This window comes from Seriola dumerili, unplaced genomic scaffold, assembly GCF_002260705.1.
Source record: "Seriola dumerili isolate Sdu_G_001 unplaced genomic scaffold, Sdu_1.0 BDQW01000068.1, whole genome shotgun sequence".
Lineage (NCBI taxonomy): Eukaryota > Metazoa > Chordata > Actinopteri > Carangiformes > Carangidae > Seriola > Seriola dumerili.
The window spans coordinates 3,861,917-3,887,125 of NW_019174323.1; the positions used below are offsets into that span (position 1 = coordinate 3,861,917).

At 40.8% G+C, this 25,209-nt stretch overlaps 3 protein-coding genes across 4 annotated transcripts in view; 1 reads left to right on the forward strand and 2 right to left on the reverse strand.

Annotated features, from left to right (window-relative positions):
- Window positions 1-2,486: 2,486 nt before the first annotated feature.
- twnk (twinkle mtDNA helicase) lies at window positions 2,487-8,667 on the reverse strand. Of its 2 annotated transcripts, none has more exons than XM_022743283.1 (7): window positions 8,614-8,667; window positions 7,725-8,385; window positions 6,216-6,918; window positions 5,353-5,593; window positions 4,965-5,072; window positions 4,729-4,870; window positions 2,487-4,057 (listed from the first exon to the last, which is right to left on the reverse strand). In XM_022743283.1, the coding sequence occupies exons 2-7, from the start codon at window positions 8,358-8,360 to the stop codon at window positions 3,728-3,730; spliced, it is 2,160 nt and encodes a 719-aa protein (XP_022599004.1). In that variant the 5' UTR covers window positions 8,361-8,385; window positions 8,614-8,667; the 3' UTR covers window positions 2,487-3,727. The 2 variants fall into 2 exon arrangements, with proteins under 2 accessions (XP_022599004.1, XP_022599005.1); XM_022743284.1 differs by having other exon boundaries at window positions 8,602-8,660.
- A 246-nt stretch (window positions 8,668-8,913) lies between these two features.
- mrpl43 (mitochondrial ribosomal protein L43) lies at window positions 8,914-13,282 on the forward strand. Its single transcript, XM_022743290.1, has 3 exons — window positions 8,914-9,180; window positions 11,642-11,748; window positions 12,684-13,282. Exons 1-3 carry the CDS (start codon window positions 9,050-9,052, stop codon window positions 12,899-12,901), a joined length of 456 nt encoding a protein of 151 aa, XP_022599011.1. The 5' UTR covers window positions 8,914-9,049; the 3' UTR covers window positions 12,902-13,282.
- Window positions 13,283-20,271: 6,989 nt separating this feature from the next.
- Window positions 20,272-25,209, reverse strand: part of sema4g (semaphorin 4G) — a 30,051-nt gene continuing 25,113 nt past the window's right edge. The window contains exons 12-14 of the mRNA XM_022743289.1: window positions 25,020-25,174; window positions 21,814-21,875; window positions 20,272-21,239 (exon numbers count right to left, since the gene is read on the reverse strand). Coding sequence (XP_022599010.1) covers window positions 20,272-21,239; window positions 21,814-21,875; window positions 25,020-25,174 — 1,185 coding nt within the window. The remainder of the gene's footprint in view (window positions 21,240-21,813; window positions 21,876-25,019; window positions 25,175-25,209) is intronic.

Below are 25,209 nucleotides of genomic sequence, written 5' to 3' on the forward strand. Positions count from 1 at the left end.
TCATGCAGCCCTAATCTTAATCTACTCATCTAACGCTCAGCAACAAAGTGAATAAGTGTATTTCTGCAAGAATGAAGATGCTTTTTCTACTGTAGCCTCATTGTGGCTTATTTCCTCCGACTGACCTCGTGCTAATCGATACAACACACTATCATAACCAAGGTCAGCTGAATATGTTTGGAATAGGATCCCATCTTGGACGTTGAGTGAAGAGTCTTTGCGGAGCCAAAGCCCCCCGGCTGATTTACTCTGATTGAAGGTCTTGAAATTACCTCCAGACTTGGTCAAATAGTTGGTTTAATGAAGGGCAGCTAATGGGGCGGAGAGCTATGCATGCATGTCATGAATCAGTTGTGTCCCATCATCAGCAGCGCAGGGAGCAGCTGGAACCTCAAGTTCAATTTTCACAGATTGTTATAATGCCTGGATTTTTTTTCTTGTTTGTTGAATCGGTTTATGGAGTAGAGCCATATCTAATACTCTTCATTATGACATCTGACCATGATGTTTTCACTGGATTGTACATAAAATACTTCATGAGAACAGGGTTTATCTGCAGCTGAAACATCTTTTCTTAGCAATGTTTGATTTGCATCCTCTCAAATCCTATAGTGTTTTGATGAAGAGGAATTCTTTTGGTCTCTGCACAATTTGTTTCCTTCTTGATTAAGAGCTGCATAACTCAAGTTGTTTCACCCCCCCACTCCCCTCCAGATGGCAACTATTTGAATAGGCATGCAAAGCTCTAATCAGTACAAGCCATTCAAAACAAAAGAGAACAATCAGATGTCCAGTTCTGTACTCTGACCTGCACAGAGATTTCTATATATATTCACCAGCTGTTTACTCTGAAAAGGAAGAGAAAACTTGAGCTGTTATCTTTGAAAGCTTTCTTGGATGAAGCTCAGAAATGCTGTTAAGTATGACTGACAGCTACAGAGTGTAAAGCTCTGTGCAACTGTGCATGCATGCATGTGCATTTGTGTCTAACTCATTTGTTCCAATTTTTGTGTGTTCTTCCCTCTTCTTTAGGAGCTGGCAGGCGACAGAGCCGCCATCGTCTGAGCGAAGCACTTAGCCTTAAAAGACAAAGAGCCCCATTCAGAGGCCTCAGCAGCCATGTCCCACACCCACACAGTCAAGAGGACACCCAGACCCATCCAGCACACAGCCTGGAGTCATTAAGGAGAGCAAGAGGTAGTAAAACATTCACAGGAAAACATTAAGCATTAGAGGAAGATATGAGAGAAGTTTGGAACAAAAACCTGGAGATCATCGCATTTGTTCGAGAGCTGTCTCCCTCCTGCCATCTCGTCTACAGTGATGTGCAGTTCGTCAAACACCCGAGGAATTGTTCCCACAGCTTACAACAATATTTGACAGTTTCAGCTATCCGAGGAGCTCATGGGTCCACATACCATGTGTAAAGTGAGTCTGGTGCCAGGTCTGTCAGAGATGGAGCCAGCAGAGATCTCAGAGGCAGACAGAGAGGCCCCACTCTCTTTGAACTCTGGAATTCGGTGGAACAATATTAAACAGTATTTGATAAATTGAAAATTAATCACATTATGTGTGTATTAGAGTCATCTTTAGTTGATGTTCAATGCCTCATGTTATGTGCTAGTTTCTAGTACAACAACAGTCCTGCAGTGTCTTAATCTGATTCCTTAAATGCAAATATCTTTCATTTTCTAATAAGAGTGACTGAATGTGGGACAAAATTTACTCAGTACGGATGCCAAGGGTGAAAATCATCAGAGGCCCTGATATAAAACACACAGACACTTTCATGCTCCCACACTGAACTGTTCCCTTAATGCCATAAATCTGAAATTTATTTGGCATTGCAGTGATGAAATACGACACTTTGACCATCAATACATCCTGCAGCAGTCTACAGTACAGTACAGTACAGACTTTCTCACTCCTGAAAGCTGCAGATTGTTCATGCAACCCTACACCAGTGCAGGCCAGGCAAAGCGATTGATTTTACCTATGAAATATTCATGTGGAGATGTTTTGAAACACACCTTGCATTTACTAAAAGTCACTCAGTCTAAATAATGGATTGTGTAATGTGAGACTGGAGTCAATGACGAGAAAGCATTAGCCAGGTGCATGAAAACTTCTAGAACCTCACCAACCTTTCTTTTAACATAATGTGTAATCTGACCTCACTTAAAGCTGTCATATTGTATAAAGGTAGATGTCCATGTCTTTTTTAATAATAAAGCAGGTCAAGGTTCTATATTAATACTGTGAAAGTATCAAAGTGCTCAGTCTACAGAGAAATACACACAGCCTGTATTCAGAAACTGAGCCTTAAAATGAGCTGTCAGGACTTCTGTAACTTTGTGATGTCACAACAAAACACTCACCGCTCTCAGCCATGCCCCAAGCCCCGCCCACCTGGATCCACCATCCAACCTTGCAGGATTTGGTTTCTCTGAGTGTTTACCTGAAATCTGCTATATTTTTATTTGATCACTATGAAAAGTCAGCCAATCAGAAGAGAGGCTCAGAGCTTCCTCTCTTCTGATTGGCTGACTGACGTGTTGTTGCTATAGAGCTCCAGAGAAGCCTGAGAAAGGAGATGTAAAACTACATTGAGATGGTTTCTAGTTCTTAAAACCACAACTATATCTTCTTATGGATCAACACTTCAAATAAAACACAGAAGTGTAAAATATTGGGCCTTTAATTATCAGCAGCAGGGTTAAAGGAGGCCAAGCATTTCTGATTTCCTTGCAAATGTGTGAAAAATATGTATGAAAAGCAATAACACAAGGGAACTGCACTGTTTGCAGTTTGACTGAACAGTGCAGAATTAACCATGATCTTGCTAATGTGCATGATTGTGCACTGTCACGCTTGTAGTTGTTTATAAATCGCACAGACATCTGGGGCTAATTGCTTCAGAAATGTTAAACTAGTCACCACTGAGGCCGTGAGACAAAGCTAAATCAAATGCACATGTTGGCAGTCAGTTATGGACGCCAGTTGTAAGTAAGGGCAGTGATATTTACTGTGGAGGTTTCAGTCACATCAGCTCCTATCTGGCGTGTAGTGTCTTCTGTAAAACACGCACTGCCCTCTGCTGGCTGCAAAGGAAAAAATATCAGATGAAAAACTGTATCACAAGCATTTTATTTAAAAAAGCAGCTCATTTGATGATTCAAGAAAGAGTCAGTGCTTGTATCATCTTGGCAAACAGGACATGTGTTGGTGTTTTACAGAACATGAAAAACAGTAGCTCTTTGTGTCACAGTATATTTTGAAATTGAATAAGTTTAACAGTTTTTCATCAATGCTTTTAGCAGAGAATTCATTCTAATTATACAGTAGTGTCTCCACAGAAAAGCTTTGGGAACTGTACAGAAGTTGAACAACACTTAACCATCATTATTTCACATTCTGGCTCCAAACTTCATTGTGTAATGAAATTAATTAATTAATTCTTTAGTAATCTGAAACAATATGTATCGTTGGGATTTACAATCAAGGACTGTTATTTCATATATTCTATAACATACAATCATGGTTGTGTTACAGTATACTGTGCGTTCAGCTCTCTTGAACCTTATGTTATGGACATGAAACCGTCTTACAAGATCATCTTTTATGTTAAAGACATGAGGGCAAAGTTTTGACTTTTCTGACTTGTAATACGAATGTGGAAGTGGTACAATACAGAAATCCATATTGTTTAGGAATACACTTGGATGGTTTACTTTCCAGTTGCAGGACTCTTAACAGGTCGTGGCGTCTTTTTTGTTTTGTTTGCTTTCTCTGCCTTGTCCTTTTTAATGTCGTCCTTCTTCGGCGCCACCTCATGTCCCTCAACCTCCTCGTCGTCTGGCTTGGTGGGGACTTTCCTCAGCTTGTGTTTGCCTTTGATGGGAGCTGAGAAGGTGAGCGAGGCCTTGATGAAGTCCAGAGGGAAGATGCCCACGTCCCCGTCGAAACGGTTCTTGGTCACCTGCAGGGACCTGCGGCCAGGACACGTCACCAGCTTCTTCTCCTGCAAAATGAGGACGTTGTCGGCTTCTTGGCTGGCCTGGAGGGGGTTGAAGATAAAGATGTGTCTCAGTTATGTCAAATAACAAAGATTTGCAAACAGTATGGCTGACTAATGTCATTTCTGTGCCGAAATGATTCCCAAGTTTCAGGTGCTGATAGCAAAACGAACAAAACTGTCTACCATAACATCGTTTGAGGAATATAAATTAAATTGCATCGTTGTTTAATTTAGTCTTAACATAATGCATCTGTGCAAGAACTTTGTCTACATAAAACAGTCTAAAATTAGCAAAATTATGATTTAAATAAGGAAAAATATGACCCAAAATAAATAGACACGACTAAAAATCCAACCAGATTGATACCAACTTTGGGTACCTGACTGCTTTTGATATTTGGTGCCACAGACACTTTGCGATCAGCGCTAAAAAACTACTCAGATTTGAACCGCAGTGAAGAGATCTACAAGCACCAATTATAACACATGACATTTTCAATTATATGGATATGTTTTTTTTTATTTAATTCTGCCCAGGTTTAGTCAGGTTGTGTGCAGCAATCAATCAATCTGTTCACTGACTACTATATAGTTGTTATTTAGACCATTATGAAATGGCTGAAATGAATTCTGCTGCTTCTGTTCCCACCCCGTGTTTGATTCAAGTGATAATCATTTTATCTTAAAGAACAGACAGAAGAAACATTCACCTTAGCTGAACCAAAGATAGATGCTGTTTGCAGCTCACGGTCGTCCTCCTCTTTCCTGGGGTGAATGATCAGAGTGACGTGGCAGCTCGTGTTGGTGGCAAACTTCCTAAATGCCCCGATAATGTGGTCCTGAACTGCAAACCTGGATCACAAGAACCATTATTATTTCCATATTTGTCATGGACAGTGCACTTTTAAAAGAAAGACTTTTTTTTTAAAACTAAACTGTTACTCACTTGTCTACTGTGAGGTTTTCCTGCCCCATCATGAACTGCAGGTTGTCAATGATGACATGGTTAATGTCATAGAGGTAGACAGCATGTTGCATCGTGTCCAGAACCGTCCTGTGGAAAAGGTTGAAAGGTTGGAGAAGGGTCAGACCAGGTAATGGTTGAATTGAAGAAAGCTCTGACATATTCAGGCACTGCTGAGCTCATTTAAATTCAAAGAGGCTTTATTAACATTATCTCGTGTCTTTTATTTTATGATTTATTGATTACTTGATGTTCTGTTCTTGTCGTACACTCACTAAAATGAGAAATTACATAAAACTGACTGGGAGTAAAAAGAAAGAAGCTGCATCCATACAGCTAGCTGGATTCCTGGAGCGCTGATAAGCCTTACTTGATGTTCTGCTGCCCGTGGAACGTCATGAAGTAGAGCGGCAGCTCTTCAAACTTGTCCGCCCAGAAGTCGTACTGCTCCAGGTTCTCCTCCAGCCTCTGCATGGCGAACTGTGTGAGCATGATCTTAGCCAGACGCACGTTGTTGATCTCAAAGCTGCCCCATAATGTGTTGACGCCCTGCATGCAAAGGTCCAGGGCCACCTCACTGATAAAGGTGGTCTTCCCACTGCCAGTAGGACCTGGTCAACAAAGAAACATAAATACGTATTAAGATAAACTATATGTTTGATTGTAAGGATGAGACATAATAAAAAAGCAGATGATGATATTCACACTCTGGTGCACAGCCCAGCCTTCTTGCCCCAAATATTCTTTTTCAGGACAGTTGGATTAAAAATAAACTTTGGCCTGCTGTATGTGAATGTTTTATTTATTTATCTATTCTATGTCTTATGCCTTATAAACTGTGATCCATATTTAAACAAAGAGGATAGCACCGACACGAAACTTAAAAACACTGTAACACTTAGTTACAAACTGATTGACAATAACAAAATTAAGTTTTTAAAGCTGCAAGAATTGATGTTTTTGGCCACTTAAATGCACTGAAACAAACCGAAAACACAACACTGATGTACTGTCACATTATAATTATAATATTTTTCTACAAGCCAGTTGTTGCCTTTGTCACTCACACTTGTTGGTGATAGGCAGATAGGCAGATAGTACACAGGTAGTGTTTATCAGAGCTTTTATGCTGAAAACTGCTACCTGCTGTGGAATTTGGAGCCTAAAAGAGAGCTTTGTTTATATCAGTATTAAACAGATCAAACCAGGATTATATTTTTAGTTTAGTTATACCTGTGAAAACAGTCAGCTCCCCCTTGCGGTGTCCCTTCATGATCCGGTTGAGCTCTGGAAACCTCATCCACTTCACTCCAGCCACCTGCTCTGTGTTCAGCAGCTCCCCGTACACGTCCTCTCTGAGCTGCTTGAAGGACACTATGGATTTATGGGCCGCTGGGATTGAGGCTTTGATGATGCGGTTCAAGTTTTTCCCTTGTGCCAGCGCCTCTACGGGAGACGGCTGGTACTCCCCGGGTCGCACCAGAGAGCAGCGCCGCAGACCCAGCTTACGAGAAAAGATCTTTGACGCCTCCCAGGAGCGAATGTCTTCTCCCAGCCAGAGCGTCACCCGCTTGAACTGTTCTAGATAGGGCAGCAGGACCGGAGGAAGGCAGCTGACCCCACGTGGAAGAGCAACACTGGGGAGTCCTGTGGCCTGACTCACAGCCAGAGTGTCCAGCTCACGACCAGTCAGAACCACCTCAGAGTCCATACGGCTCACCAGGGGGAGGCCAAACAGGTTGTAGTAAGAACTACACTTTGGAACTGTAGCTTCATTATAGGTCACTTTGTCAGTGTCTGTGTTTTGGGCGGAGAGGAGCTTCACCCCCTTCAAGGAGGAGTCAGGCCCGCCGAACCAGGGGAAAACCAGACTCTTGGTGGGCTTGAAGAGCCTCACACCAAACTTCTTCAGGGTTGCATTTGAGACCTTTGGGATCTGAAAGAAAACATTTATAAATGTTATCATCCTGTGAGGAAAATCGTCCTGATATATTTCTTTGGAGTGTTTCTTTTTTTCTTTGCACGACACAAAAGTTGTCCTGAATTGAATGTGTGTGTTGCAGGAAATAGTTTTTGATTGTCACAACAATGCTCCCAGGCAAACCAAAAGATAAAATGCAAATATTATAATATAAAATATTTAACCATATGTCAGTATGTTTTATTTTATTGTTGTGTTTATACTATTTTGGCATTGTTTCTTTAAATTCTTTCTTATCAGTTCCTTGGCTTTTATTGTTTTAACTAATATCTTATCTCTTTTTTTATTGTCATGTGTACTTATTATGCTGGGAGCACTGCATTTTATTCTGTGCAGAATTAAGTTTTGAAAGCTCCATATACACTACGTTTTATGTTGTTACTCACAATTTAAATGGGATGTTTACAAGTTATAGATACAAAATCCTTACTAAGTATGAGACTAAATCTACACATTAAAGGATGGACAACATGGGTAATATATTCATTTAAATTTTGTGAATGGGGGCTGGTTTTCCCTTCATTGATAACTATAAGCTTATCATGTTGAGCTGTTTATTGAATGATATAAAGTCTGCTCGCACTGAATTTATAATTTCAATCAACTTATTCAATTTATCTTGTCTTTGTGGATCCTTAAAGAAGTTTTTTAGGGACTGTGATGTAGATGCGATGGTGGTGCTGTTACTTTTTTACTGTCCTGACTTATAAAGAAGAAAATAAATGAAATAAAATAATAAGTATCATAATTCTCAACAGTACCTGGAACATGGTTTTAATCAGCTGAGCCTCATCCTCTGGGACGTCAGTGAGGGGCACAGCGCTGGACCAGATCCTCTGCACCTCCCTCAGCTCCCTCTCCCTCTCCTCCTGCTCCTCCACACTCTCTGGATATCCCAGCAGCACATGGGGGCTGAGGAAGTCCTGCTCCTCCTTCTGCATCACCTCCAGACAGTCCTGGAGATCCTCCCAGCTCCCTTCCACCAGTGTGTCTTTACACAGAAACTGGCCCGTGGTTTTGTCGATGAACAGGGAGAAACTGTCCTTCCTGGCAGACGACTCAACGAAGATGCTCGGGATGTGGAGGCAACTGTAGCCATCATGGAAGGGAATATCTTTGGAGCGTATGTACTGTTTGATATCGGTGACTGTGATGGGACATACAGGGAGCTCCACAGTGGATTTAGTATCCTTTTTATACGCCCTTGTCTCATTGTTTGCCAAGAAGTAGCCTGCACCAGGAAACCTTAGCACAGAGGGAGCAGCAGGAGGCCTGTGAATGAGCCTGTGAGTGACAAGTCTCAAACACAGGGATGAAAAGTGTCTTTGGTGGAGAAAGTTAGGGTCTTCCACCTGCAAGAGACAGGTGGTGCCCCTCAGTAGCAACCTTCTCCACATTGGTTACCTGGCTAGGACATTGAACCTGCAGCAGACATGAAAATATGAAGAAACATCAGCCTAACACTAGTAAAAGTTGCAAAGGTTGAACTAAATAGCCAGGGAAAGGACAGACAGTGATGCAGAAAACCGTTATTTTTTAAATTAAGCACACCCAGACGATTTGGGGAAAATTAGCACGGAGGAGTATGAAAGCTTACACTATAAATAAATGAAGTTCAATTAAAGAATAAACACGTACATTTCTACTTACTGCCTCTGTTATCTGCACTCATTTTCCTCCACGCTCCTCTAACCCGGGCTTTTCGGTGCGTATTCAAAACAAGTCCGTGTGAAACGTGCGGCGAAAGGCAACGCAATGCAAAAGCATTATAGTAAAACACTTGAAATATATCCTTGTACATTTTATAAAAATTAAAAGATTTAAAGAATATTAGAATATTTTCTTCTCGAAGGGAAGAAGTCTCACAATGAAGTATTTTGTTTTATTTAAGTTACATTTTTTAACCGTGGTGTCTGTTACATGTTTCACACCGGAGTTTATTCTGGACGGACTGCGCTATACACATGCCCCTGAAGTCGTCCTCTATGAAAGTTATTGCTGTTTAGCGTCTTCAGCAGGTTGGTTTTTGTCGGACGGTTGTAACAGTAGATGAGTTAATAGCTGATATTTAACCCCCGGTAGAAAGATGACGGCCAGAGGGACGCCGAGCCGCTTCCTGAAGAGTGTTCTCCAGAACGGGGTCGGTCGGTATGTCTGCCAGCTGAAACGGATTTCCATCATCTTCTCCAAAAAAGCACAGAGCTCGTTGGGAGTCAGGTAAAAAAAATAAATCATAAACCTAGTATTTAAAGTTGATTAAGGTTATATGTTCACTCTGTGAGCACTTTATTAGGAACACCATACCAACACTGGCTGAGTAGGGCCTCCTTTTGCTTTCAAAGCAGCCTCGGTTCTTCATGTCATGGATTTATAGAAGATGTTGGAAACATTTCAGCTTGAGATAGCTTTTGCTTTGTGTCATGGTGCATGGGACTAATGCTGGAGGTAGCCGTTAGATTGGAAGGTGGTAAACTGTGGGCATAAATGGATGCACACTCTCAGTAACAATATCCAGATAGGCTGTGGCATCCAAACCATGATTTGTCAAGAGGTCAAAAAAGTTTATTGTGCAACTTCTTTATTGTAAAAACAGTCTGATCCACATTTAAAAAGAGACATTCATTGTCTGATAATAATTAAATTACAGTGAAGTAATAATCTGCAAATAATGATAATATTAAGAATAATCATAAACCTGTCAGGGATGAAGGTCTCATGGTGTTCCTGCAGAATGTTATTGTTTATAACGGAAGCAGCTCCTGTAATTTACCACAAGATAAGATTATAATTTGGAATGACAGCTGTTATTATTTAACATTCATCCTTTTCAAAATAAGACTTAAAGAACTTTGTTTCAATGGTTAAACATGATGTAACAGCAGGAGTTATACTCTATAGCTTTATTCAGAGAGGCTCATCCAGGCAGGAATATTATTTGATTTTTAATTAGAATTTTTAATAAAGAGAGTAGAAGGGTGAGGGAGATAGAGGAGAGAGGGTTAAGTGATGAAGGGTGGAGCGCAGGGAGAAGGATGGGGGATGCGGGAGATGGAGAACAGAGGGGTAGGGGAGGGAAGGAAGAAGAGTGGGTGGGGGGGAAAGAGAAATAATGGGGCTCTTTCTTTTTCTCCTTCCTCTCATTTTCTTTTCTCACCTCCTTCTCCTCCTTCCTTTTATCCTTCTTCTCCTCTTTTTGTCTCTTTTTTTCTGCCTCCTTCTCCTCCTAATATTTCTTTTCTGTCTACTCCTCTTTGGTCTTTTTCCAAAACCAGAAACATCTCAGTCTCCCCTGCTTTCTCCCCTCTTCCTTCAGGACTTGGGTCTCTGCCTAGAGTTCTTGCTTCTGCACCTCCAGTCCTTGTTTCTGTGCCTTGAGTTCTTTCTCCTCCTCCTCCGGGACTTGTTTCAATCTCTGCAGCTATTTATTCTCCTCCTCTGTCATTTGTACCATCTGAATCCAGAAAGCTGTTCTCTGGGCGAGCTCCTCTTTGAGCTTCTTGATGGTCTCCTCCTGAAAGATTACATTTCTTTCGCTCTTTCTTAGCCTCCAGTTGAGATTGATTTCCTCCTGCATGAGTGGCTGGATTTCAACATCAAAACAACTGTTTTAGAAAATATCTGAGTTTTAGTGAAGTATAGAAGGTAACTACAAGCCCCAGAGTGCATTTCAGCAAGAAAGATTCAATCACCAAACAGAAAAAAATATCCATCCATTATTCCAGCTGTTGACACATTATTCCAAGGTGGTTAGCACTAGTGCTAACCTTGAAGTCACAGCAGATGAATAGCCTGAAGTGCAGCCATGCTTCAAACTGTTTTTTAATATGTCTGTGGTTCATTTCACCAAGTGACAGATATCGTCGCAGTCACAAATTCACCACATCTCTGGCTCGAGTCGAGGCTGAAGTGGCTGCGAATAATTACAGTTTAAACATAATTCAACTGTAACTGTAAATATAAACGTGTGTTACATGTACTGCTAATGGAGGCTTAAAACTAAGACTACACTAAAACTGATTTCATAATCTGCAGCTAATTCACTCTCAGATTCTGGGTCAATTTTGGATGAATTCAGCATGGGTATTTTGACCCTTCTGCCCAAATGATGGGCAAAACAAGACTTCTCTGCAATGAAACTGAAATAATTACAGCTGAAGGTCAGAACATAAACCTGCATGATTGAGTTTGGTTTCATATGAAACTGGACTGTCTCACCTTCCTAGCCAGACAAGTCACAACATGAGCAACACACCTGCTAAAGCCCAGAGGTAAATCAAAAATCAAACTTCATGTATTACAACCACGCTGATAAAAAATTCTACATTTCTGTTTGTGCTTCTACAACCAAAACGGATGTTTATATGTGTATGGTCAAAAATGATTGAAATCAGTAATTCAGTTTTATTTGTGGTGAGCTGCTACGGCAACGCTCTGTGTTCAGCGTGCAGAGCAGTAAAGATGAGGCCGAGCGACTGGTACAGCGTTTTGCTGTGAAATGGATTTTAAATATAAAGAAGCAGAAAACGGTAACAAGTAAAGTACCTCAAAACTTTACTCATGATAAGTATATTGCTTGAATGAATGTGAATAATGAAAAAAATAAAAGTGCAGCATCAAATATTCTTGGTTACCACCACTAACAGCATCAAATCTTCTTCTTCTTCCTCTTGTTTCTCAGGGAGTTTATTGAAGAGGGCGTTGTGGATTATGCCAAGGAGAACCCTGGTACTGTGGTGTACGTGTCTCCTCAGGCCTGCAGGATACCCAAAATAGTTGCAGAGTACTGTAAGTGCTCATTACTTTGTGTCTTGATTATTCATTATAATTATTTAATTTGCTGATTTCCTAATTATTTCCCGGGAAGTTTCCTGGAAGTCATCACAGTTAAGGTAGTTGTGTTGAGTTTAAAAACAGTTGATGAATTTCATTGAACATACTGTTAAATTCTTATATATTTGAAATCCAGACAGACAGAGATCCTTTTAAACCAAAGTAAACATTTATCTATTATTTGAAGCTTTATCTTTCATATATGCTGAATTGCGTGTTGCCTGTAAACATATATTACATTTTTATTACATGTTCAGTTGACCTGCTGTGACCTGACCAATAGACAGTGGATTTTTACCAATTGAACAGTCAGTTTTCCTTATAATTGGCACCATATTACATGGTAGTAACACAGGAATTTATAGTCACCTCGGGTCTTTTTAACTGTAAAATAAAGTGATACTATATTATTACTCATTACATTATTTTCCTGTGCTATTGTGTGTTTTTATTGTCTTGTTTTTTTCTAGTTGAAATTTTATGCAAACTTCTGAATCACATTGTTCTATTAAAAATATACTTTGGCCAAAATATCAAAATCCAAGGCATGTTTTACAGTTGAAAGGTCGAGTTCAGGGTCATAATCAGCCTTTATATTGAAGTTAAGCTCTGCTGTTTTTGAATAGATGTATAAGACTTATGAAGAGTGAGCTACAGCAAAGTAGTAGTGTTACTACTACTAGATACTGCAGGGGGCAGTATAAGACAAGCTTTTTTAGAGACCTCCACTGATTCAGGTAAGTCAAATGCCACTGGGGTTTTCATTAGACTTAGTGAAGTAGTTTCACTCTGAGTCTTATGTTCTTGTTGACCCTGCAACATTTCACAATAAGCAGGTCTGTTAATAACAAAAGTGCGCTTAGTGATTTCCTCTTTCTCCGTCCTGGCAGTGAACGGCAACGTGAGGGAAGAAATCGTCACAAGCAAAACGTCTCCGCAGATTTCCGAGCTTTTGACCAAACTGACCAATCAGTCCGGCCTGGAGATCATCCGCATCCGCAAGCCCTTCCACACAGACAACCCCAGCATCCAGGGCCAGTGGCACCCGTTCACCAACCGACCTCCATCTGTCGGCCCCATCAGACCGCAGAAACAGGATGCTGAATAAAGACTAAAGTTAGAGTCACACTGTTTCCATCACTTAATCTTGAGAGATTTGTCCTTTTCTTTTTGAGCTGTTCTAGTAGTAGTTCTCATATTTGCAGCAGTTCGTTGAGTGTTCCTGCAGAAGACTACAGACTACTGACTGAATATGCTCTTCTGTCTGCTGGTGGCAGTAAAGCTGCTTGAGCCGTGCAGTCCCAGCTCTGGACGCCACACTTGAATAGACTTCACATGAATCCAACAGAGGCTTGTCAGCTGACGTTATTAAAAGAGCAGGTAACTGTTTTTAAGGTTATTTGAAGATTCATGTAATAAGTGCAGTGCTCAAGAGCAGAGGGAACTTTGTATGAAATAAAGAAAAAAAAATTGTGTGTTGGTGTTTAAATTTAGATTTTCATTTGGCTTGTGTTTGAACAGCTTGTCAGAAAAAGCTCCACAGAGCAAAACTGACTCCAGTGGTGCTGTCTGCATCCTTAATTTTAACTGATTTAACTGCAGTTAAAATACTTAACAGACAAGACACTGATGTACACCTTTTTTTTTTTATTTGTATGACACAGGGAATGCACGTGTTTTTACAGTGTAATACTGATATGATTTGAAGGTTTCCTTGCTGCACAACCTTTAAATGATCCAGAGCTTAAATGAACATGACAGATGGTTGTGTGATCGCTTGAGGGACAACTCTTAACCTTCAGCACAGAGCTGTCGTCTGTATTGACTGAAAGGAACACAAAACTAACACTCCTCACAAATTCAACAAGGTGGATGTTGGCAAAACTTGCTTTCTTTGCAGTTCACACAGTTCATCATTTTTTTTTGACTGCAAAAAGCACGCCCTGCTTTCCCTGCACAGATAACCCCAGTGTTCTTTCCCAAAAAAATACAGACATATGCAAGCAAATGCTTGTTGTCAGATGAATACAAATAAGAAGACTTGCATGGAGCGAATGGAAAAGACGCCCCAGGACAGATTGCCAGTTTCTGTTGATTGATGGATACGAGTCTGCTGGCATATATAACTCTGCCCGCAGGAAATGGTTTGGCTATTTGAGAAAATTTATGTAGAATAAGAGCGTGAGAAAACTGCAGAGGGTGGTGGTGATGAGTGAGAGACACAGCAGGCGAGCTCTGCAGCTGGATACTGCTGATGATTTCACTCATTTTCTACCAAGTATCTGCACTTGAGTTGCATTTTTGATAAGAGTATGGATGCCCCTTCCCTTTAAATTATCCTCCCACATACAGACATTGGTGGAAGCAGTCAGATCTTTTAAAAGTATTTGATACCATAACGAGGGAAATACTCAATTACAAGTAAATGTCCAGCTTTTAAAGGTCTCATATTTTACACTTCCTGGTGTTTTAAGTTTTGATACCCATAAGAATATATATCTGTGGTTTTAAGGACCAAAAACCATCTCAATGTAGTTTTACATCTCTCTCAGGCTTCTCTGGAGCTCTAGCAACAACACATCGGTCAGCCAATCAGAAGAGAGGAGGCTCTGAGCCTCTCCTCTGATTGGCTGACTGCTTCCTGAGTGGTCAAATAAAAACATAGCAGATTTCAGGTAAAAACCAAAAGAACCAAAAGAAATCAAATCCAAGGTCTAAGGTTGGGTGAAGGGTCCAGGTGGGCGGGGCTTGGGGCAAAGCTGAAGGTGGCAAATGTTTTGTTGTGACATCACAAAGTTACAGAAATCCTGATGGCTTGTTTTAAGGCTCAGTTTCTGAATACAGGCTGTGTGCATTTCTCTGTTGACTGAGCGCTTCGATACTTTCACAGTATTAATATAGAACCTAGACCTGATCTATAATCAATTCATCAATCAACATTTACCTTTAGATGGGACCTTTAAAATCTCATAAGTAAAATTACAGTAGTATTAGCAGAAGAATGCACTTTAAGTATCAAAAGTAAAAATACTGATTATGCCAAAAGTGTTAAATTTATCATGTATATTATAGAAACTTTATGACCAATTCATCACCATCTAAGCAGCAGCTGAACATTGAAGGTACAGCTCATTTTTAACAGCTGTATATGCTGCTGTTCTTGTAGTTTAATCTATAACAATGTATAGTTTTATCTTATTTAATATATAAAATCTTAATTTGAAAAGTAATTAGTAACTATGAGTGTCAGTACTTGAGTAAATGTACTTCTTACTTTCCACCACTGCATATAGACTGCAGTTACTGTTACTGTCACTGCTTAGCCAATAAAAGTGGCTAAGGTTTAAATAAAAGACATGGAATTAAATGCATTAAATGGCTAATGATGCTCACTTCCTGCATTTTCATTTATCTATGGCACCAGTTACATTTATCAGAGCCACTGTGCTCCCATCACACCCGCGCTCCCCAATGGGAACTGGCACAGCTTGACCCACGCTAGGACTTTAAAAGGCTCTAAATAAAGATGCTGTTGCTAAGTTACTAGCCTTGAACGCTGCTCTGAAAATGGTCATTTTATCCCCACCTTATGTTATACCTCTGCTCTGTAATATATGTATGTAAATGAGGATCATGTGGGCTGCGTTCCCAGCGGAGGACAGTGGCCTTGCTGCTCGCCACAAGCTAAAAATGACCGAGTATCTTGAGAACAGGAACGAGTGTGAACATGTTTTTGCATGTAATTTCCTGACTTCCCCTCAGGGCTGTTGATGATGAACATATTTTCCCCCAAGCTGAACATAATGCAAAGTGTTTCTTTTGTTTTATCTTCACAAAAGCAAGTGAAAATTTTATGAATTCAAATAAATAAGACATGAGACTCAACATTAAAAAAAAAAAAGTCTTTCTGTCAACAGCTCAAGTGATTAAAATATCTTACAAGAAGCAGCAATGTCGTTTCAACCAAGACCACATGGGTAAGTTTGTTATCTACATCTGAAAATCATACAGAACCAACTTGATGGAAAGTGTCACAGTTTACAGGAGTATACTACAAAGTATATACGTAAGAACAGTGCAAATTGTGGACGCTTTACACCAGTTTCTTTGGCCAACACTTAGAGAAATGATCTACGTCTACATAAAATATCCTGTCGTTGCATATTGAATCAGCAGGATGTATATTCGCAAAAACAAGTGCTTCACTCTGTGTTTGTGTACAGAAACAATGTGAATGTGAAACTGGTAGCCAACACGTTAGCTATTTTTACATAAAGTCCATAGCACAGAAAGCAGTGCGGAGCCATTGGCTATTGTAAACAGATTGTCTTTGATTGAGAAAGAAGCAGCAGCAGCAGCTATGGTCGCAGATTCAGATGAAGCTTCCAACATGTTAAAGTTTGTCCACAATTCGAGGATGAGTTAACAGGATTATGGGAGCTTTTGTATAATACATGGTTAAGTACAGCAACATGTTGAACTCAGTAGAAACTTTTACAAAATTTAAAATGTAACCCAACAAAAACATTTCAAATAAATCATACCTATGAATTAGCATGGACCAGAAAATCTCATCAATTCTGATCAGACTTTCTGAGCCCTGTGGGTACAATAAAATTTAGTTTCACGGAGTCATGTATAATCTGTCTGATGCGTATGGGGAAGTTGTACAAGGAAAAATATCTCATAAATCATAACTTCAGCTAAAAATGTGAGATGAACATTTATTTTCTCTGATGTTAAACTAATGCGTTCTCCGGTCCCTGCTTTCACCAACACAGACTCAAGCTCTTTGAAAAACTGCCTCTAATTGATTAGGGGCCATCATGGCCATTTGTAAACTCAGCAGGGTCCTTGAGAGAGAGTGTGAATGTGAGCAGAGAGAGTAACAGATGATGCTGTCATGCAGGGGTGATGAGACGAGGAAAGAAAAGAGATGGCAGAGTGGGACAGAGAGGGGAGCAATGAAGATGAGGATAAAGACAACTGAAAAAAAGCTAAAGAGGCAGACAAAAAAAGAAAGCTTAAAAGCTGCCAACATGTTCGTCTGTTCTCTGCATGGATATCCAGGGCATGTAGGTCAGGTGAAACGACCAGGAAAGGTCAGGGGAACAACCACTCAGAACACTTTTTCATATCCAGATAAGTGCGAAAAGGTGTCCAGTATATATAGTATTGGTTTAGTGGAGTCTGCAATATATAAAAGCAGGTCGTCTGCATATAGTCACACTTTCTGTTAAGCTTCCTGCCATTCTTTTTATTCACACATGGAGACAAACAGCAGCAGCGAAAGTGGACAGCCCTGCTTCATCCCACAGCCAAGAGGAAAATATGTAGAATAACTGTTGGAGTGCAGGCAGAAATACAATGAGGAATATAGCAACGTTAGCTAAGTCAAAAAATATTTTCCAATGCAAAATTTGCCTCAAAACACGTAAGCCCACTCCATCTAATCAAAAGCTTTTTCTGCATCCGTGCTATTTCTCGTAGTAAAAAACAAATGTCTACTTGTAATAAAATATGTTGAAATAATACACGGTCGAACAAATTCTAAGAGAATAATTACACAAACAATTTATAGTCAGTGTTCATGAAAGAGGCCAGCCTTTACCTGCTAAATCAGATATATCCCCTGTTTGTATAAAAGTGATACTGATGCTTGGGATAACAACAAACGGAGATGTTCAGTTTGAAAAGAATCAGTAAACATAATCAGCAGAAGTGGGGTTAAAGTTTAAAAAAAAAAAAAAAACAACTGGGAAATGTGCATTCAAAAGAGGATAAAGGTGCATACTTCTGAACAGTCTCTCCTTGACCATATTCATGGTCCTGCTCTCAGCTGAACAAACAAAACGCACGCAGCCAGGTAAGTACTTTGTTTGAAGCACATAGAGTGCACTATATTCTCTCTCAAACAAGGTTCATAATAAAGTGGCTTTCAAGGAAAACAAGAAGATGACTTAAAACCTTCGAGTGCAAAACAGCTCCTGTCTCATTCCATCATCATCTCTTTCCTGCGTGGCTAACCAGGACACGGAGGTCAAATGTTTCACGACTGCCTCTACCTGCAAAGACGGCGGACAAAGATGCCCCCGTCCTCTCTCTTTTTTTGGAGACGAGCCAAACGCTGCTGTTGCTGTCAGCGACGCTCTGACAGATGCACACTGCGAGTCACCAGAGACGGCCTGCCGCCGAGCCACTGCTACAAGAGCTGATTCAACACTTTGCCGGAAAGACAGATCTTTATTTACCACTGGCCGTGACACGTTTACAAACTACTCCGAGATTCATTTCAGTCACTTCTCTCCAACTTATACAAGCACTATTTAATCATAACGCTGTTCACCTTGCCAAAGGAATACTGTAAGCTCTGCAGTTTGTGTTGTTTTGGCATTGCTCTGGTGTCAGGTAAACACTGGGGATGCTTTTTGTGTGTCGCATGTGTGAAGGTCCTCTCCAGTCTGATTTGGAAACATGCCACCGGCAGCCTTTTCACAGCAGAGGACAAACACAAATCTGTCTGTCATTTATTGTTGCAGACCAGATGAAAAGCATTTTTTTTCTCTTTGTAACATCATTTTTTAAAGAATTCAGTCCTTGGATTCCATCGTCTTGAGAAGGCAAATATCTTCAAGGTGTAAGGAATAATAATCCAAAAATAGCGCCTCAGTCTGACAGTATATAGGTGTATAAATATGGTAAGGGTTTTCTTTACAGCTTGTTTTTAGTGTGTTGTGTTTTCTTCTCAGCCTCCTGAGCCCTGAAGTCAATCTGTGGTCTTCAGTGAATTCAATCAACCTGACCACAAACTGACTGCTCCTGTAATAGACCACTGAAGCTGCCGCTCACACAGCTCTGTCTCTTTCTCACACACACACACAGATGCAGAAACAGAAACAGAAAGACAGAAAGACACTAATAATAAAAAATCCAAATTGTTCAAGAGTCCGCTACAGGTGTTTCCATTAGGACTGGCACAACACAAAGCTACTAACAGCTGCAACAGTGATGTCGTTATTGCTATTTACATGAGAACAAAGAAAAATGAGGAAAGATTGGTTGAAAAATAAATTGAAATGTATGATTTGTCTTCACATCTGTGCTGTCGTGCACTGTAACAGAACTGGCTTCTAAAAGTGACACTCCACATAAAATCTTATATTTCATGCATCAAACAGAAAGAGGAAGCTTGTAATCAATTAGTCTATTGATCGACTAAAACGTGAGGATTTGCCTATTTTTCATTGGTCAGACAAAAGAAGTCATTTGACAAGACGGGACATCAGATTGGACGAAGAGGTTTTCTGCTACTTTTTGAAACTAAATGATTAAACAAATCAAAAAAAAAAAAAAAAAAAATTACTTAATCGATCATGAAGGCAGTCGTAAAGTGCAGCCCTAAAACAGACTCCAACTTTTCCAGTTTTCGGTGTAGAAAAAACAGTGGATCAAAACACGATGAGCTACTCCTGCAGCAGAATCCGCTTCCCTGCGTGTCCGTGCATGTGCTCAGTATCTGGCAAACACAATTGTTTTGTGCAAATATGGGTAAATACACTTGCTCTTAAAAGCTTGCTTATTAAAAAAGATACTGTTGTGGTAAGTCTTTTGGTAATGTAAGAAGAGACTGTCGGGTCAGCACGGCTGTCATATGTGGGGGGGGGGGGGGGGGGGTATATACCTCCTTGTTAGCCATTAATGTAACACACCTGGAGGTCAGATGGGACGGCAGGACAACTGTTTGACTTGTTGTTTTGGACTGTGCAACATTTAGACTGTGCCATCCATCCTTTTTGCTAAGACCCAGCGGCCAAATCAAACCTACGACCATCAGACTAGAAGGACTATGGGTGAGTCAAACCTCTTCTCCCCCCAGACTGGGGAACCACAACAAACCTGATGGACAAGCAGGAACATCCTCATGTCAAACACACAGGGCATGGAGGGTATGCCATGTTTTCAATGCTTAGTGTTAGATTTTGGGTGGAGTATCACTTTAAGCTCCATAGAGTGCTAATATTACATGGCATTAAAAACTTCCTGAACACTTCCACGGTCTAAAAAATACATGATCACCTCCTGGCCATTTTTTTTTTAATTTTTTTTTTTTTACCCAAGTTCCGTTTTGCACCTTTGCCTTTTGTGTCATGTGACTACCATCTTTAACAAGCCTCCGGAGAGTCCACATGGTAATTTCTTACGCACTGGTGCAGTTTTTGGCCAAATTTTTCACAGCTTCGCTCTCTGAATATCAATCTCTGGTTAGTGTTGTCCATTGTTGAAGTGAAATCATGGGCCATTCAGTCATGGGAGACACGGGAGGCTGCACATTTCAGATCAGGTTAGGACACAACCTGCAGGTACTCTGACACTGGGTATACAACAGCAGCGTTTGATACAGTCAGTTCTCCCCACAACCTACGGGTCACAGTTGGGGTAAAAATAAATAACTGTGGGACAAAGACTGAGAGGGGCGTCCTAGATGGAGCTCTCATCTGGCTGCAGGTCAAGCTGTGTGTGTTTCCTCTTCTCCAGGATCCTGTTGAGCTCCTCTGTGAAGGAGTGGTAGAGCGGCGACATGCCCTCGGGGTCGGCCTGCCTCAGCAGCACGTAGCTGTTCCCGTTCATCTTCCTCAGCACGCTGGGCAGAGTGGCCGACAGCCCGTTGGCATAGTCCATGTTGGGGAGCGGAGGTGGCATAGGGAGAGGAGGGGCTGGAGGAGGCGTTTTTGTCGGAGACATCTGGCCCTCGCCTGGAACTATCTGGAGGAAACCATCGCCCATGTCCCCGAAGGTTGGCACCGAGACGGACCGACGACCTTGGCGGCCATTGCAGTGGCTGGAGATGGTTTTGAGTTCAAGATGCGAGCTCCTTTTTCTCTCAGAGGCCCCCAGGACCTGCAGCCCTTGCTGAGAGAACTTTCGGTCCCGAGAGGCCCGTCTGGTGCAGAAGCTCACGTAAAGCAGCACCACAGTCAACACCAAGCAGAGCCCTCCGAGAACCGCCACCAGAGAGATGTACACGGCCTCCATGTGTCTGTAGGTCTGGTACTCCGGTCCTGGAGGCAGCGGGGCGGGAGGTGAGGGCAGAGGCTGCTCAGTGGGGCTGCTGGTGGAGAAAACAGTTGGGCTGGAGACTGTGGTGGGGTTAGTCGTGGCCGTGGGCTCCACGGGGAAGTACGGGTCAGTGTGCACCCTGACTGTGTAAAGATAAACCAGCACGGAGACTGAGTTCTCGACAGCGAAGCAGCGATAAGACCCGCTCTGTTGGGCACGAGCTCCGATTATGAGGAGGCCATCTGTGCCGATGCGGTAGCCAGAATTCAGGTCGTATCCCTGGAGTTCTTTGCCGTTCAAAGTCCAGCGTGGAGTTGCCAGGTTGGAGCGTAGCTCACACTGTAGTAGCACGTCATCACCCGACATCACAGAACGCCTCCGGTGGACAACTGAGCAACAGGAACAGAGAACAAGAGACATGAGACGGAGCTAAAAAGAGATGAAACCAGTGAGATAAGCTACAGCACAGAGAGACAGCATGACAAGAATGCAGCAGGACAGAGAGACGGATATGGAAAGAGATGTCAGGTCGCCAAGGTTACGATTTCAAAGTGCAGGTGAGCAACCTTTCAACATCACTTTCTATTACATTTCATAAGCCTCTTTAAATGTAGGGAGCCCTGCAATGCAGCCAGCATGACCGCCTGACCTCCAGCAAGAGAGGAACTGATTAAAATGTGTACGCTGGGACCTAGGGGGGGGGATGGGTAAGGAACACACACCTAATGAAATCCTTTAATAGCTGCTAAGTGCTTGAGTTTTCAGGCAGAGAAAAAAAGGGTTGGACTTTTTTCACCCCATAATCCATGTGTGTGTGGGTGTGTGTGTGTGTGAGAGAGAGAGAGAGAGAGAGAGTCAGGCAAACTAATGAAGGGGACTGAAAGGGAGGTGAAATGAAGTGCTAAACTTTCTCAACATTAAAATGGATGTACAGTGTGTGCATGTGTGTGTGTTCTAACATACCATTTCCTGAATTCTCCCTGCAGCCCCTGACCCCTCTCAGGATGTCCTGGGTGAGGTTTGACCTGAAAAAAGGTCATGTCAAATGAGTTACATTTTTGAAAAATGAGTATTTAACCTTTATTTAACATCTGAACTTACACATCTCTGTCCAAGTCAAGTCGTGGCCATGATAGGCAGGAATGACATTGAGTAACAGACAAACAACATGAGACAGATCAAACAAAATATGCCACAAAACCAGAATTAAACAGGACGGCGATTATAAAAATAATTTCTACAATCAAGATTTCATCCTGAAAACCGCCTTCACAGCAACTCAAGAGCTGTAACTTAATGCGAACACATCAAGACTGAACAATACTCCAAAGCACCTGCAGTCAGAAGAGAGACGTTTCTGCAGCAATAATTTGAATTCACAAAGAGACGCCAAATTTTGCAGTTTTTAAACCCTCCCTGCAGAAGGTTCCAGGCGGAGGGAACAGCAGACCTAAATGCTTTTCTATGCAGTTCAGTGCAGAACAGCAGTAAGAAAACTCCTGCTACTCTCTACTCATATCTCTGCTCTCCAACACCAGACAGCAGACCATTGACTTCCCTTTATAGAAGGTTCAGGATAACAAAAACAATCTAATTGCTTTAGAAATGAAGTGGATATTGTATGTTATAAACCGGGGGACCAGGGAAGATCTCCCATTAATGTTCAATTCTTTTTGCTGCTTTCAGCGAATGTGCCACTGCCCTCAGAAACTCCAAAACAAATCCACAGGAGAGGCTGATGTGTCTGCTGTCGTAATGTAGATTAAGATGTCTGCTACTCACTCATGCAGAGTGAATGAAGAGAGGCACAAACAGCCTCCAGTGCCAGAGTGAGCTAAAGTATGCCTGCATGTGTGTGTCTGTGTGTGTGTGCGTGTGTGTGTGTGTGTGTGTGTGTGTGTGTGTTTGTTTGTTTGGGAGGGCTTGAAGCATGAACTGGTTCATATATGGATGCCAGTCCAGCTGAATCCCACCACTTCCAGTTTTCTTAGAGCCACCGGTCAAACAAATTCACAGCACAACGAAAACATTTTACAAGATGCAAGATTAAGAATTTAAAGTTTTAATAAAAGTTTTTTTTCCCCATTGGATTTTATTTACAGGATTCACATAATATTTTATTATGTAATGGTGGAGCGTAACATAATTTGAAGTTCGTCGACTTTACTTTACTTTTTCCATTTCATGCCAAGTTAGTGTATATTTGTGCTCCGCTAAAGTTGTGAGGGAAATAATAGGAGTTTTTATTTACTTTAAAATTAAGCTTTAACATAGTAAATATATAATAGGCTTATAAAATATACTCAACTAAAATTGTAAAATGCTACTTACATTTTAATGCATAAGAAATAATAATCTATTCATATTGTATATACTTGCATAACAAACACAGGTATTTGTCTACATTGAGAACTTTTACTTTTGACACTTTAACTTCACTCTGCAGATAATACTAACACACTCTTTAGATCCTTGTTACTTGTAACAGAGAAATTTTACAGTGTGGTACTGGTATCTTTACTTAATGAATGGGATCTGAGTGTTTCCTCCTCAGTAAGAAATGAAAGAACGCTTTCTACAGGTCTGTAATTTCCTAATAATTTTCTTTAAATTCTCCTGTAAAGATCTGTGCAATTTGCTAATAGTTAAAGGGGAAACAGGAATTTACTTAAAAAGTCAAGAAAAGCTTGATTTAAAGCCAAACAAATATCAATTCATTATTCATTTGGACTTTAACCTTCATACAGAACAGAATTATTTGCTTGTCTGTACACAAATATCTTGTTTTTTTCATGTTCCGCTGACCCACTGTGCTCTGACTGTTACACTCTCCATTTAATTACACATGCAGTTAAATGAAATGAATTACTTGAAACTGTACCCATTAAACACTGCCTCTGTTTTCTCTAATTAGTGTGAAGTTACAAAGTTGTTTTCCAGCAAACTCCTTTCCCCCTACTATAGATACACACATATATAAACATATAATAAATTGTTTATTACACACTTTTATGCCATTGTACACAGATAAGTGTTTATTAATGTATTTGTCAATAACTATAACTCCTACTGTGGGAACGAGACTGGCGGCTGCTGCATAAACAGATAATGAATCAAATTATAATAAATCATAGTTGTAATAATGCAAAATATAATTAATTGCTGACAAAAACGGCACATTAATCACCACTTTAAAGTCCTTATAGCTGCTCACAACTACATTACAGTGCGTTCTAACCCATTTATTAAATACTGTATACTGTTCATGAATGCTAAATACAGGGACTTAAACTAAAGTGTTACCAAAAGAGGTCACTCAGTTTCACTTTCTCTTCTAAATGCTGATTTCAGGTGTTTTCAAATCTGAATGTTTTTTGAGGTAATAATTGAAAATTTAAACTTTCCCTTCTACAGAAGAAGCTCCTGCTGAGCCGAACAGAGCTGATGAGAAAAATTGAGGTCGACTACATTGTCTTAGACCTGCTTTCATAAAAATTCTGTTGGAAGGGAAAGTAAGCTGTATAAATAATTCATTAGACTCCAGGATTGCTGTTGGGCCCAGAAGGAAGAAGTAAACATCAACTAAAAAGGTCGTGTAATGCAAAAAAAATGAGCTCTGTGTCAAGATTATTAATTTCTGCTCGGAGCTTTATTACTTGATTCAAGAGGGTCTAACAGTAATCATTATACTTAATTATCATGCCATCGCATAGTCTGAACAATTCACTGTTATTTGACTGTCATATTAACTACATGCTCTTAGAAAATTTAGATTCTCATGTCAAATGTCACTATATCATGTTTTTACCTGAAAAGAAAAAAGCTTAATTTTTCCATTCAATTTAGAGAACCACTCTTATTTTGAAAATTTCTCAGACTTTCATTCAAATGCATACATCGGCAGATAGAAAACATGAAAAGCAATTTCAGGAGGGAATGAAGGAGGGGAATGAGCAGAATAGACAGATGCAACTGCAGAGAGGGTTTAAGGGGATGTAGACTCTGGATCTATGATGGAGCAATTTGTATCTGTCTGGTTTTCTGTCAAGTCTCGAGTCTAATATACACATGTAACCACTCGAGGCTGTCTGTGTGTTTGCCTCCTCACTGGGAAATGTGCCCTTGAGTCTACATGCATCAACGTCTCTGTTTGTGTGTGTTTCCCTCACCTCTGTGCACGTGAGGATATTTCCACACACACCCTCCCGTCCCAGCCACAGAACGGATCTCTGGCAAACACACAGTCGTAGCAGGAAGTGTATCTCTGACAGGCTGACATCGGTACCTGCACCACTCCAGAGTGGGAGCCAACATAGATGCTCCGCTGTGACACAAAAGATAAATGATTGGACGTTAGTC

Excerpts from the sequence above, each read along its gene's own strand:
- twnk (XM_022743283.1), bottom strand. The coding sequence starts at position 8,360 with ATGTGGAGAAGGTTGCTACTGAGGGGCACCACCTGTCTCTTGCAGGTG. Across the intron at positions 5,594-6,215 it reads GGAGCTGACTGTTTTCACAG|GTCCTACTGGCAGTGGGAAG; the intron begins GTATAACTAAAC and ends TTTGTTGACCAG. Across the intron at positions 4,871-4,964 it reads GAAAACCTCACAGTAGACAA|GTTTGCAGTTCAGGACCACA; the intron begins GTGAGTAACAGT and ends CTTGTGATCCAG.
- mrpl43 (XM_022743290.1), top strand. The coding sequence starts at position 9,050 with ATGACGGCCAGAGGGACGCCGAGCCGCTTCCTGAAGAGTGTTCTCCAG. Across the intron at positions 9,181-11,641 it reads CAGAGCTCGTTGGGAGTCAG|GGAGTTTATTGAAGAGGGCG; the intron begins GTAAAAAAAATA and ends CTTGTTTCTCAG. Across the intron at positions 11,749-12,683 it reads CAAAATAGTTGCAGAGTACT|TGAACGGCAACGTGAGGGAA; the intron begins GTAAGTGCTCAT and ends CCGTCCTGGCAG.